Source organism: Hevea brasiliensis, chromosome 12, assembly GCF_030052815.1.
Source record: "Hevea brasiliensis isolate MT/VB/25A 57/8 chromosome 12, ASM3005281v1, whole genome shotgun sequence".
Lineage (NCBI taxonomy): Eukaryota > Viridiplantae > Streptophyta > Magnoliopsida > Malpighiales > Euphorbiaceae > Hevea > Hevea brasiliensis.
Window position 1 is genome coordinate 40,340,982 of NC_079504.1, and position 11,088 is coordinate 40,352,069.

An 11,088-nucleotide genomic window follows, 5' to 3' on the forward strand; every position below is an offset into this window, starting at 1 on the left:
CCCAACCGCTGCAGTGATCTTCGGTTAAGCAGTGATCTTCGATTTTATTTACAATTTCAATATTATTATATATTTAAGGTATACTCATGCATCACATGTAAATATCTGTATGTGGTAAAATGCTAGGCACGCTCTATGTTGCATTTTCTTATTTGAAAAATGGATATGGATGTCGCCTTGGGGTAATTTGGAGCTATGTGCATGTGTTAGCGTATGTGTGGTGTGGTATGATGGATATGGGTAGGATGAGCAAATCGGTTTGAGCTAGTCTCGCTTAGGGCCCGGTCCTTTTTAAGAAAGTCAGGGTGAATACGGATTTGAGTTGATCTCGCTAACACCTACATTTAGATTATTAAGAGAAAGTCCGACTCGAGTTGATCTCGCTGGCAGGCCTTGGATTAAGAGAGCTGTATAGGGAATCAGCTCCCATATGTATATATCTGTTGTGATGTATTAGTGTGTGTGAGTACTATAAATTATTGTTTGTGTGGATATTGCTTGAAATTGGTGAAATTATTGATCGGTGTTGCATTTCATCCTTAGGTATGTATTAGAACTAGATAATTATAGAAATTATTTTTAAAATCAATATATTGCTCTATGAGTCGAATGCTCACTCCTGTTCACCCATTTTTTCAGGTTACAGGAGTGATTATTTTTGTGTCTAACCTGCTTTCTACCTCGCAGGTCTACTAGCTGTTATTCTCGTATTTTGTAATATTAAATTTGGATTCTAAATCTCTACATGTGTAGAATCATTTTATCTAGCTTGGGACCATAAAATAAATTATTTAAGGGTTGTAAACTTATTAATCTATGAATATGTAAATATGTGGATGGATGACTTATTGAATGAGGGAGTTGGCTATGGATGATTGCAAGGGTAAGCTGAACTTCCCAAATAGTTTTATTTTGAGATTACAGGTCGGGTGAGTTGAGAACTCTTCATTGGATGGTCCATGTTATGGCCAGATTTGATCCGGTTGATTTCTTGGAATTAGGCTCAAAATATGGGCTGCATGGATGGGTTAGAGATTAGTTAGACTTACTGTGAGTTTTGGGGAGTCTTATACTGACCCAAGTCTTAGTATCAGTCCGGCCTGTGGGATAATGTCGTGACATTTCTATTCTAGGTTTAAATTTGGATTTGATTTTAGAGAAGTAGCTAGGTGTTTATTATTGGTGTACTTGAACTGTGTAATTTGTTTCTCAGTAATGAAATTTAATTCTGGATTAAAAAAAATCAGTGATATTAAAATCTCTTTTAATTGTTGAATTTAAATTCATGTCAAAAACTAATTTTTTATATATATGCATATATACAACTATCCGTCACCCTAGGGGTGGCCACGGTTCAGGAACCGTCGGTTATGGTTCCTGAACTGCTGGTTTGGGTTCAATGAAATCATGAACCTGAACTAAACCGCCAGGGGACTATTTGGTAGATGGTTCCTGAACCGCCGGTTCTAGTTTGAGCCCCGGTTTAAAGTGGTTTGAAAGGTTGTTCGAAAAAGAACGGTTCAAGATAATTTGAAGGACGGTTTGGAAGCGGTTTAGGGATGGTTTACCCAGCTTAGAGAAAAAAAATTAGAAAAAAATTTTATTGATTCAAAATTTAAGTTATATTTATAAAAATATTTTAATTTTTCTTAGAAATCTTTCAATCAAAATGAAATAAGAAAAAAAAGAAAGAAAATAATTTATCTTTAAGAAAAATTTAATAAATAAAGACTTGAACCTGATTAAAAAACTAGAGATGAAATTAATTTTTTTTAAAGAAATTAGCAAAAAGTGTATGAACTTAATTTTGCCTAAATATCCTCTTAGGATTTAGAGGAATAAAAATTTTTAGTTCTATTACTTGCCTTTTTTTAAAAATTATATAATAATTGATAATTAAAAAGTATAAAAGAGAAAAAAAAAACTAAAATAGAGGGTATTGGAAATTTTATTGAGGATTTAAAGTAATAATAAAGTAATTGAGATAGTATTGAAAATTTCAGTAAGTATATAAAATAATAAAGTAGAAAAATTGAGAGAGTATTGAAAATTAAAATGAGTGTAGAAAATAATTATTTAGAGAATTTCAGAAAAATTGAAAAAATATTAAGAATTGAAGAAAATGTCTAGAATAGTTGTGTAGAGAATTAATGATATATATAAATGAATTAGGAGTGAGGTAACATATTTATTAAATTTTTTTATATTTAAATCGTCGGTTCAATCTGATTTGAAACTGCCGGTACACGGTTCTTAAAAAATATGAAACTGAATCAAATCGCAAAAGGATGGTTTCGATCCAGTTCAAAATCGATTCAAATTTTGACCGATTTTAATTCGATTTTGATTTAAAATCGAACTGTGCACCCCTACGTCACCCTATCACTCTTATCTCCAAATCATAGGTCACAGAATCTCACGAAACCGTCGGGTCCTCTTATCACTGTCCGAAATTCACAGCCCCTTCTCACAAAGCGAAGCCATAATAATAATAATAATTATTATTTTTAAACAAGAGAAAAGAGAAGACTTGCAATAGTTAAAGCCGTGTGTCCTTCAAGTGTCGTGCATGCATTTTATGCATCTGTTGCTTTGCATGCATTCTCTCTCCTCTCTCTCTAACAGCCCCACAAAACTCATATATTTATATACACATACACTGTAAAGTGTATATAGAATTAGATAGAGAGAGGACAGAGGAGCGACCGCGCCTTCTATATTTGGTCTTCGCCCACATATTCACCATCACCGTTGCGCATCTTAGCTCTGTTGCTCTTCAAACCGCTTCTTCACCGTGTTTTGCCTTGCCTTTACTTCCACTTGGACCACTATTACTCACTAATTTCAGTGTTTTTTCGTATTAGGGTACTGCAATTCACAGATTGTTTGTTTATATGGGTTTTGTTTTAATGTTTGGGATTATTGAATTTTTAAGACGACATTGATTTGAATTTGAATGCTGTATGTGCGCATGAATGTGAGGGAGATGATGCGAAATTTGTGCTTTTTTTTTTTTGATCTGTTGTGGGTTTTGGTCAGAAGGGATTTTTTTGGATTCTGATTTGGAGTTTTTGTTGTGTGGTTATGGTTGGAAGGGTTGATTTTTCGTTTTGGGATTAAATGGGGTCCAAGGTTTGCATGAATGCATCGTGTGGAACTACTACGACCCGTGAATGGAAGAGGGGCTGGCGTTTGCGATCTGGTGGATATGCTTGTCTCTGCTATACTTGCGGGTAATTTTTGTTCTATTTTTAGACTTTTCTTACCTAAATTTCGTTTATTAGCTGTTTTATTGTAATCTTTTAGTTGGTTCAATGCTGTGAGGGCAGTTTAGGGATATGACTAGATTTACGATTTTTATGGATTTGCAGGTATTTTGTGAATTGGATTTGGATTGCTGTTATGTGCTACAATATGGTATTGTATGTGTAATTACACACGAAAAAATTGTGATATTATGGTTAAGAAACCACCCATAATTAGATATCAATAGCCATAATGATCATCCATAGTGCAACACCAAAAGCAGCTTCTGTCTATTTTATTGTTTAAAAGGAATATTTTACGTTTTAATTTCTGTCCCTGAAAGTTTTGTAAATTTCTGAAGGAAACCAAATTGGATTTGACCATGATATTTATGAGCACATAAATAACAATGAACTGCAAATTATTGGCTGCTTTGTAATTTGTCCGATCCATATGTTTTTGCATTCATCACATTCAGAACTCAGATAATGTTTTGTTCGTGTGATTAGGACCGAAAAATTACTTGTTTACTGGGAAAAGGATGGCGTGCAGAAAGGTGTTTAGTAGTATCCATAAGTTTCCCATAACTAAGTATTTAAAATTTTCTGTTTGTCTTTGTCTATATCTTCTTGACTCCTTATTGCTAGTTTCTTTTTATGAATTCTACGGGCTGCTTTAAGCTTTATTCTCAACTGCAAAGAGATTTTCTTATGCATTTTCTAATTATGGGTTAATGTTCAATTCGTTGTTTTTCATTCTTTTTAACTTTTACATTAGTGTTAAATTCCGTGCATGTATTGGGAGATGCTTTACCTTTTGTTTAACAAGTATTCTGTTTATGATCCATTATTTTGTTTGATTTAGAATTTTCTTTTTCATATATTAATTTTCAACTTAACCTTGTTCATTATATTTGATGTGCATTATACAATAGATCTACATATGATGATTCAGTTTATTGTGATACATTCCACTTGGAAGAATCTGGTTGGAGGGAATGCAAAATATGTAGCAAGGTAAGCTCTAGTTGATTTTATTTTGTCTAAATCCTCTTGTTCTTTATCCAACCTTTTTAACTCTCATTGAAATTTATGGCAAAAAAATAAAAAAAAAGAGAGAGAGAAGTCTAATTGAATTGACATTGCAGCGTCTCCACTGTGGATGCATAGCTTCTACTTATTTACTTGAGATTTTGGACTTCGGGGGTGTTGGGTGTACTAGCTGTGCAAAGATTTCTCAACTTCACTCAGTAAGATCGGTAAGATGAATAGCTTCTGGCATTTCAAATTGTCATAATCATTGTGTTTGTATACTGGCTTGCTGGGTTTTTAGTTTTCTAGTGCTAGTGGTCACACTGTCAGAATATGGAGTGACATTTTGTTCTAGCCTTCTAGGTAAACAATATCAAAATGGATTACAAGAATTATAGTTTTTGCGACTTCAAGTCTTGAGTATGGTACATTTTGTGGTGCTATCTGAATACTGTCTTATAGATCATATGGTTTCAAGATTATTGCTTGCTCACATAGAGGTGGCTGTTGCTGACATGGAAAAGAGCTGTTTAATTATGGAAACTTATTTCATCTTGTATAAAAATTTGGCATATAAATATGGATCTCTATGAGTTGGTTTGTTGATGTGATGCTAGCAAAACTTGTGTCCCACATTGAAAGTATGAGATTTCAATGTGGGGTATATATGGACTTGGGCTCTCCAACCTCAATAGCTAGCTTTTAGGGTGTGGTTCTCCTAAGTTCGTATCAGTTTGTCAACTGTTGTTATAAGATTTGGCTGCTAGAGATATAGAATTTTCAATGGCCTCTTAACATTTTTTTTTTTGTTTATTTCCTTTTCTCTCGTGTTGTAGATCCATAGTAATGAGATTTCCAATGCTTTTGGCTCAGTAACAACAAACAATGCTGTTGGTCTGGAATCCACTCCTCCAGAAAATCGAGTGGCTGGTAGTGCCCTCGATGAGGGAAAACTTGCTCAGCTGTGCAGAATCATGGAGGCTAATAAACCCACACTATTGTGTCAGTCTGAAGGAGCTGACACAAATGCAAGTCCTGGGCATTTCAGACAAGAGGAGGTCATTCATCCAATTGGGGAAGCTGGCACAGGCTTCTCAAATGAATCTCAGTTATCAGTTGGAATATCTAGGTTTGCCAAGCCAGACAGTATTAGACCAATATTAGAGATGAGGGACATGAATGGATCACTTGTTCCATCTTTGACTATGACATTGGGAGCTCCATCAGGAACTACAAGCTTTGGTCCATATCCTTGTGGAGCTGTTGAAGGAAGAGGAAAAAGCATAACACCTCCCTTTCAGCAAGGGCAAAGATCTCGCCCAATATTGCCCAAGCTCCCAAAGCCTGGCTCTGCTGGGAGTTCAGAGACCAATAATGCTGTGGTTCCTGAGTTGCGGATTGCAAGAACACCTGCTGAGGGGCGGGGGAAGAACCAGTTACTTCCCCGTTACTGGCCAAGGATCACTGATCTAGAGCTGCAGCAATTGTCTGGAGAGTATCCTCTAATTCTAAGTTAAATTTGTTAGACATACCTGTTTCTTTGAAATGTATGTATGCTCTTGTTTATCATTTAATCCTTATAATAGCGTTAACCTTAAGTACAATATCTACTAGTTTGAATTCCAATATTGTGCCATTGTTTGAGAAGGTTCTCAGTGCCAGTGATGCTGGTCGAATTGGTCGACTAGTTCTCCCAAAAGCATGTGCAGAAGTAAGTGTTAAATTGTGGAGGCTGTCTCTTTTTTTTCCCCCTCCTAGCGTTTCTTTCCCTTTTCCTTTTCTTTTGTATTTGTAAACTTTAATCCGGTGCAGGCATATTTTCCTCCTATTTCTCAATCTGAAGGCGTTCCTTTAAGGATTCAAGATTTTAAGGGGAGAGAATGGACATTTCAGTTCAGATTTTGGCCCAATAACAACAGTAGGATGTATGTCTTGGAGGGCGTAACCCCTTGTATACAGTCTATGCAATTACAAGCGGGTGATACAAGTATGATTGCTCATTTCTTGCTCAAATGTCATATTAATACTTTTGTTCAAGATATGTGTTATATATGGGATGGTAAATTTAATGCTTTAGCATACGATCTATGCAAATGAGCGAGTGATACAAGTATTCTTGATTTCATTCTTGCTTAAATTTTGATATTAACACCTGAATGCTCGAGATATTTATGTTACTGTATTCTAAATATAGCTATTGATACTGAATTGGTTTATACAGAAGCCTTTTATGGACTGAGTTGGTGGTTATGGTTTGGACATTAGTGGAACAATAATATGACTAGGTTTAGCATAAATAGATGCTCTGACCCAAATCAATCCATAGAACTCTTTTTTTCTCATTTTTGCTGAAATAATTCTTTTTTCCCCCAAAAAGGAGCACACTAATGATCCTGCATCTCCTTGCTACATGATTTCTTGTTCTGTCATATTTTTCACTTGTCTCCTTCAGTGGTTATGAATATGTTCTTCTCCTAATTGTATCTTTCTTTTATTGAAGTAACATTTAGCCGGATAGATCCTGGAGGCAAACTTGTCATGGGATTTCGCAAGGCAACAAACAACTCAGATACACAGGTTAAGCCTCATTAGCACATTTCACTTCACTTTCTTATTCTTTTACCTTCAGCTGCCATTTGACTGTCGCATATCTTGCAAACTTAAATATTCTTAATTCTCTTGTTCAACTAACAGGAAGCCCAAACAACTGCACTTCCTAGTGGTACTGCTTCAGCAGAAACTTCTTTTTCTGGTATTGTTACAGTAAGTGGTTGCTCTGGTCTTTTCCAAATCTTTTATGGAAGCAAGACTATTCACCTAAATTTCTGTCTGAACTTTTGAATTAAGCCGACGGTGATATTGGCTGGAACAAGGGTGAGAGTCAAGGTGGCAAGATAAATGGGGATGCACGGCATCAACCAACAGCAGAGAAGAAGAGGAATAGGAATATTGGGCCTAAGAGTAAGAGACTACTCATGCATAGAGAAGATGCTTTGGAGTTGCGGCTTACATGGGAGGAAGCACAGGACTTGCTTCGTCCTCCTCCAAGTGTCAAGCCAAGCATTGTCACAATTGAGGACCATGAATTTGAAGAATTTGATGTAAGTTTCTGATTTTCAACATTTTTGTCGGTTTCTAATGTTAGTTACAAATGGAGTAATGATTAATGTATTTGGAAGGGAAAATGCATGATTGATTATTTATCATTTATTTCCACCTTGATCATTGAACTTTTATGTTCCAAACTTGTGTATCAGTGTGGTACTGCCTTCCTTATCCTGTTAAGGGATGCTTGTGGAATGCTTACATTGTGAATCTGATGATCCTAGCTAGAGCCCAAATGGGCAGGACTTTCCCCCATGGAACTCTACTGAGTTGCACATGCTTCCTTTTATCTTAGGATGTGTCAATCAGAGATAAGCCATTCTGTTTAGGATTGAGTGGATCAAAGCATATGTAATCTTCCTGCTCATGTCAAAGTTGTTATTCGTATGAAACAAAATGAGGATTCATGTCAAGTTTCGTAACTGCCTTCACAATTCGTCCATATTGGAACTATACATATTTAAATTTTACATTTTTTGTTTGTGGCTAAATGTGTGACCAATGTTGTTTATGTCATTTAGGAGCCTCCAGTTTTTGGCAAGAGGACCATATTTGCCCATCAATCTTCTGGGTAAGGAATCATCTAATCATTTTATTGATTCTGCATTCAAAGAAAGGAAGGGATGGTGGCCTTGCTATTAAGTTGCCAATAAGTGATAAAGGAAATGTATGAGTTCTCTCAGCTGAGATTTGACAATTTATCATACCTTTTACATTCCCATGATATCCATTGTAATGCATAATGCTTATGCATTATCTAATCTAATTTGGATCAAGGTCCTGTTTGTTTTGAATAATCAAGGCATTGTACAATGCCAAAGTCAATGTACAATGCCATAGTCAATGTTATTGATGAAAACTAAGGCCTTCTAAATAGCATGCTTTTCCCATGCTGCTTTTAACATTTAATTTTGCGAGGAACAGAGATTCTGCAGCTCTGTTCTTTCTTTTCCCCCTTCCTTTTTTACATTCACATTCTTCTTTTGTATCCTTTTCTATCTTTTTATTCCCCTTTTTGTCCTGTCTTCTTTTAAAAGACTCTACTCTCTCAAAATCATGATCATATCATTATTGTTGTTGTCCTTGTTATCATCAATATTTTCTTCAAAAGCACTACAATTATAGCATGCATGCTGCTTTTAACATTTAATTTTGTGAGGAACAGAGATTCTGTGATGGCTCTGTTCTTTTTTTTCCCTTTTTCTTTATTACGTTCACATTCTTCTTTTGTCTCCTTTTCTATCTTTTTATTCTCCTTTTTTTCTTGTCCTCTTTTCAGAGACCCTTTTTTCTTGAAATCATGATCATTTTATTGTTGTCCTTGTTATCATCAGTATTATCTTCAAAAGCACTATACATTAAATGGCATGCAATATGGCAGTCTACCATGGTTGGATGACGTTTTTTTTTATGTTTTTTCTTTTTTTATTTACTGCATTCAAATGTTCATTTAGTGAAGTGCTAAATGCAATTTGTATGGGAGCTGAATTTATTAAGCCTCCTGTCAGGGGACAGGAGCAATGGGCTCAATGTGATGATTGCTCTAAATGGCGAAAATTGCCAGAGCATGTTCTTCTTCCTCCAAAATGGACCTGTTCAGACAACATTTGGGATTCAAGCAGGTTTGAGATTTTTTTTTTTTTCATTTTTTTGGTATGATTTTGGAATATTTCATGTGAATTTCTTTCATCAGTCAGAGATGTCTTTTAATTTATTTTCTGGTCTACAATTTGCTTTTAGGTGTTTATGTTCAGCACCAGAGGAGATTAGTCCAAAGGATTTGGATAATCTCCTAAGATTGAGCAAAGGTATGACTCAGCCGTCGTGCCTTCTACCTACAAATAAGAATCAAGTTATTAAACAGTTGTCATGTGCATAAAGCTTATATGTATCATAGATACATGCATTTATGCTTCAATTGAAACAAAGACCCAAGTTTCATGACCTCTAGATTTTTTTGAATAATCTTATTGCGTGCATTGTATGGTCACTCTCATTTTAATTTTGGAAATTGAATTGTCATTACGATAACATTAATTATGGTTTTCAATCAGAATGTATAGTTTTTATCCTTGTTTAATCTCAATATCATCCATTGATTTTTTTTTTTCTCTCTCTCTCTGTATCTTTTCCCAGATTTTAAGAAGCGACGGATCGTAGGGAGACATAAGCCATCTCCTGAATGTGAGCCTTCTGGCTTAGATGCTCTGGCTAGTGCTGCAGTGCTAGGAGACAATATAGGTGACACCGGTGAGCCATCAGTTGGAGCCACTACAAAGCATCCCCGGCACCGCTCTGGTTGTACTTGTATTGTGTGCATTCAGCCACCTAGTGGTAAAGGCAAGCACAATCCCACATGCACATGCAATGTGTGCATGACTGTGAAGCGCCGGTTTAAAACCCTCATGCTGCGTAAGAAAAAACGTCAATCAGAAGAACATGAAGCTGAGATTTCCCAAAAGGACAACAATGACCACAAGGATGAATCTGAAATGATTAGCAAATTGAGTAATGCAGTGTTGCCTGTAAGTAATTCAGGGAATGAAGTCAGTCAAAACAGAAAGCAAACCGAGGTGGCTGAAACCAGTGCTGGATCACTAGACCTAAATTGTCATCCTAATCGCGACGAAATGCAGCTGGACATGCCAGGATTGAGCATGATGAACATTGGTGATCCATTTGACAGTTATACTAAGCAAAATGGGCTGCCAAACTTGATGTGTGATAGACACTCAAGTTTTGGTCCCTGTTTACATTCACAGACCAATGGGGAATATCCCAGAACGCTGTCTGATGAAGCATTTCATGATTCTATGGGCTGGAATCGCGAGAGTAGAGGCGATTGAGGATACTGTGAATGCATTTTATAGTGGCAGCATTTCAGAGAGATAGCCATTCTCATATTTTTCAAAGTGTAATTGCCGTTTTTTCTTTCTTTCTTCTCTCCAAAGGGATGGTATCAGTCATAGAGAATGTAATTTTATTAAGATTGTTTTGGCGATTATAGTGAGTTATATCATATGTTCATTTTTATTATATTGATTTTGAAATTCAGCCCTGTATACACTTTATAAAAATTTTTTATTTTTGCTTTTCATTTTTCATCTCAAATCTTTTCTCTATTTTTTTGAATTAAAATAAAAAATTAATTTTATAATATAAAATTTGATATATTAATTTTCTAAAAAAAATTATTCATAATGTTTAATTCTTAATAACTTTATCTTAATTGCCAGCATTATTTCCATTATATGTTTTTCTAATTCAACCTTTAATTTTAATTTTTTTTGACTAATTTATAATTACCCATGATGTCTAATTCTATTATTATTATTATTATTATTATTATTATTATTATTTAGAATGTCTTGAGATGGTAGTGAGATTAAATCTTTATAAATAGCTTTTGATTAGTGAAAAAATAGAATTAGATGTTCTATTAATAGAGTTAAATACAATTACAACAATTTTTAACAATTAAAATAAAATTATGTAGATGTTCTATCAATAAAGTTAATACATTACAACAATTTTTAAAAATTAAAATAAAATAAAAAAAATGAAAATGTTCCTTTTTTTTATTAATAAACCATTTGAAAATTTTATTAAGTACTCAATGCATAGCAAAGACTTATCCCTCCTTTGTTACTTTTAGGTTACATTTATTTTACGAAAAGTATTTTTTTTTTTAAATTTATTTTTTAAA

General features: G+C 34.6%; 1 protein-coding gene across 3 annotated transcripts; it reads left to right on the forward strand.

The window, feature by feature from the left end:
• Positions 1 to 2,588: 2,588 nt before the first annotated feature.
• Positions 2,589 to 10,486, forward strand: LOC110637188 (B3 domain-containing transcription repressor VAL2). 3 transcript variants are annotated; one of them, XM_021787180.2, is made up of 15 exons: positions 2,589 to 2,865; positions 3,096 to 3,233; positions 3,372 to 3,422; positions 4,181 to 4,262; positions 4,394 to 4,504; positions 5,114 to 5,772; positions 5,892 to 5,988; positions 6,090 to 6,264; positions 6,778 to 6,854; positions 6,972 to 7,029; positions 7,125 to 7,378; positions 7,904 to 7,953; positions 8,837 to 9,004; positions 9,123 to 9,190; positions 9,519 to 10,486. In XM_021787180.2, the coding sequence occupies exons 2-15, from the start codon at positions 3,121 to 3,123 to the stop codon at positions 10,226 to 10,228; spliced, it is 2,673 nt and encodes an 890-aa protein (XP_021642872.2). In that variant the 5' UTR covers positions 2,589 to 2,865; positions 3,096 to 3,120; the 3' UTR covers positions 10,229 to 10,486. The 3 variants fall into 3 exon arrangements, with proteins under 3 accessions (XP_021642872.2, XP_021642881.2, XP_021642887.1); XM_021787189.2 differs by having other exon boundaries at positions 2,591 to 2,865; positions 8,891 to 9,004; XM_021787195.2 differs by lacking the exon at positions 3,372 to 3,422 and having other exon boundaries at positions 2,592 to 2,865; positions 8,891 to 9,004.
• Positions 10,487 to 11,088: the final 602 nt, after the last annotated feature.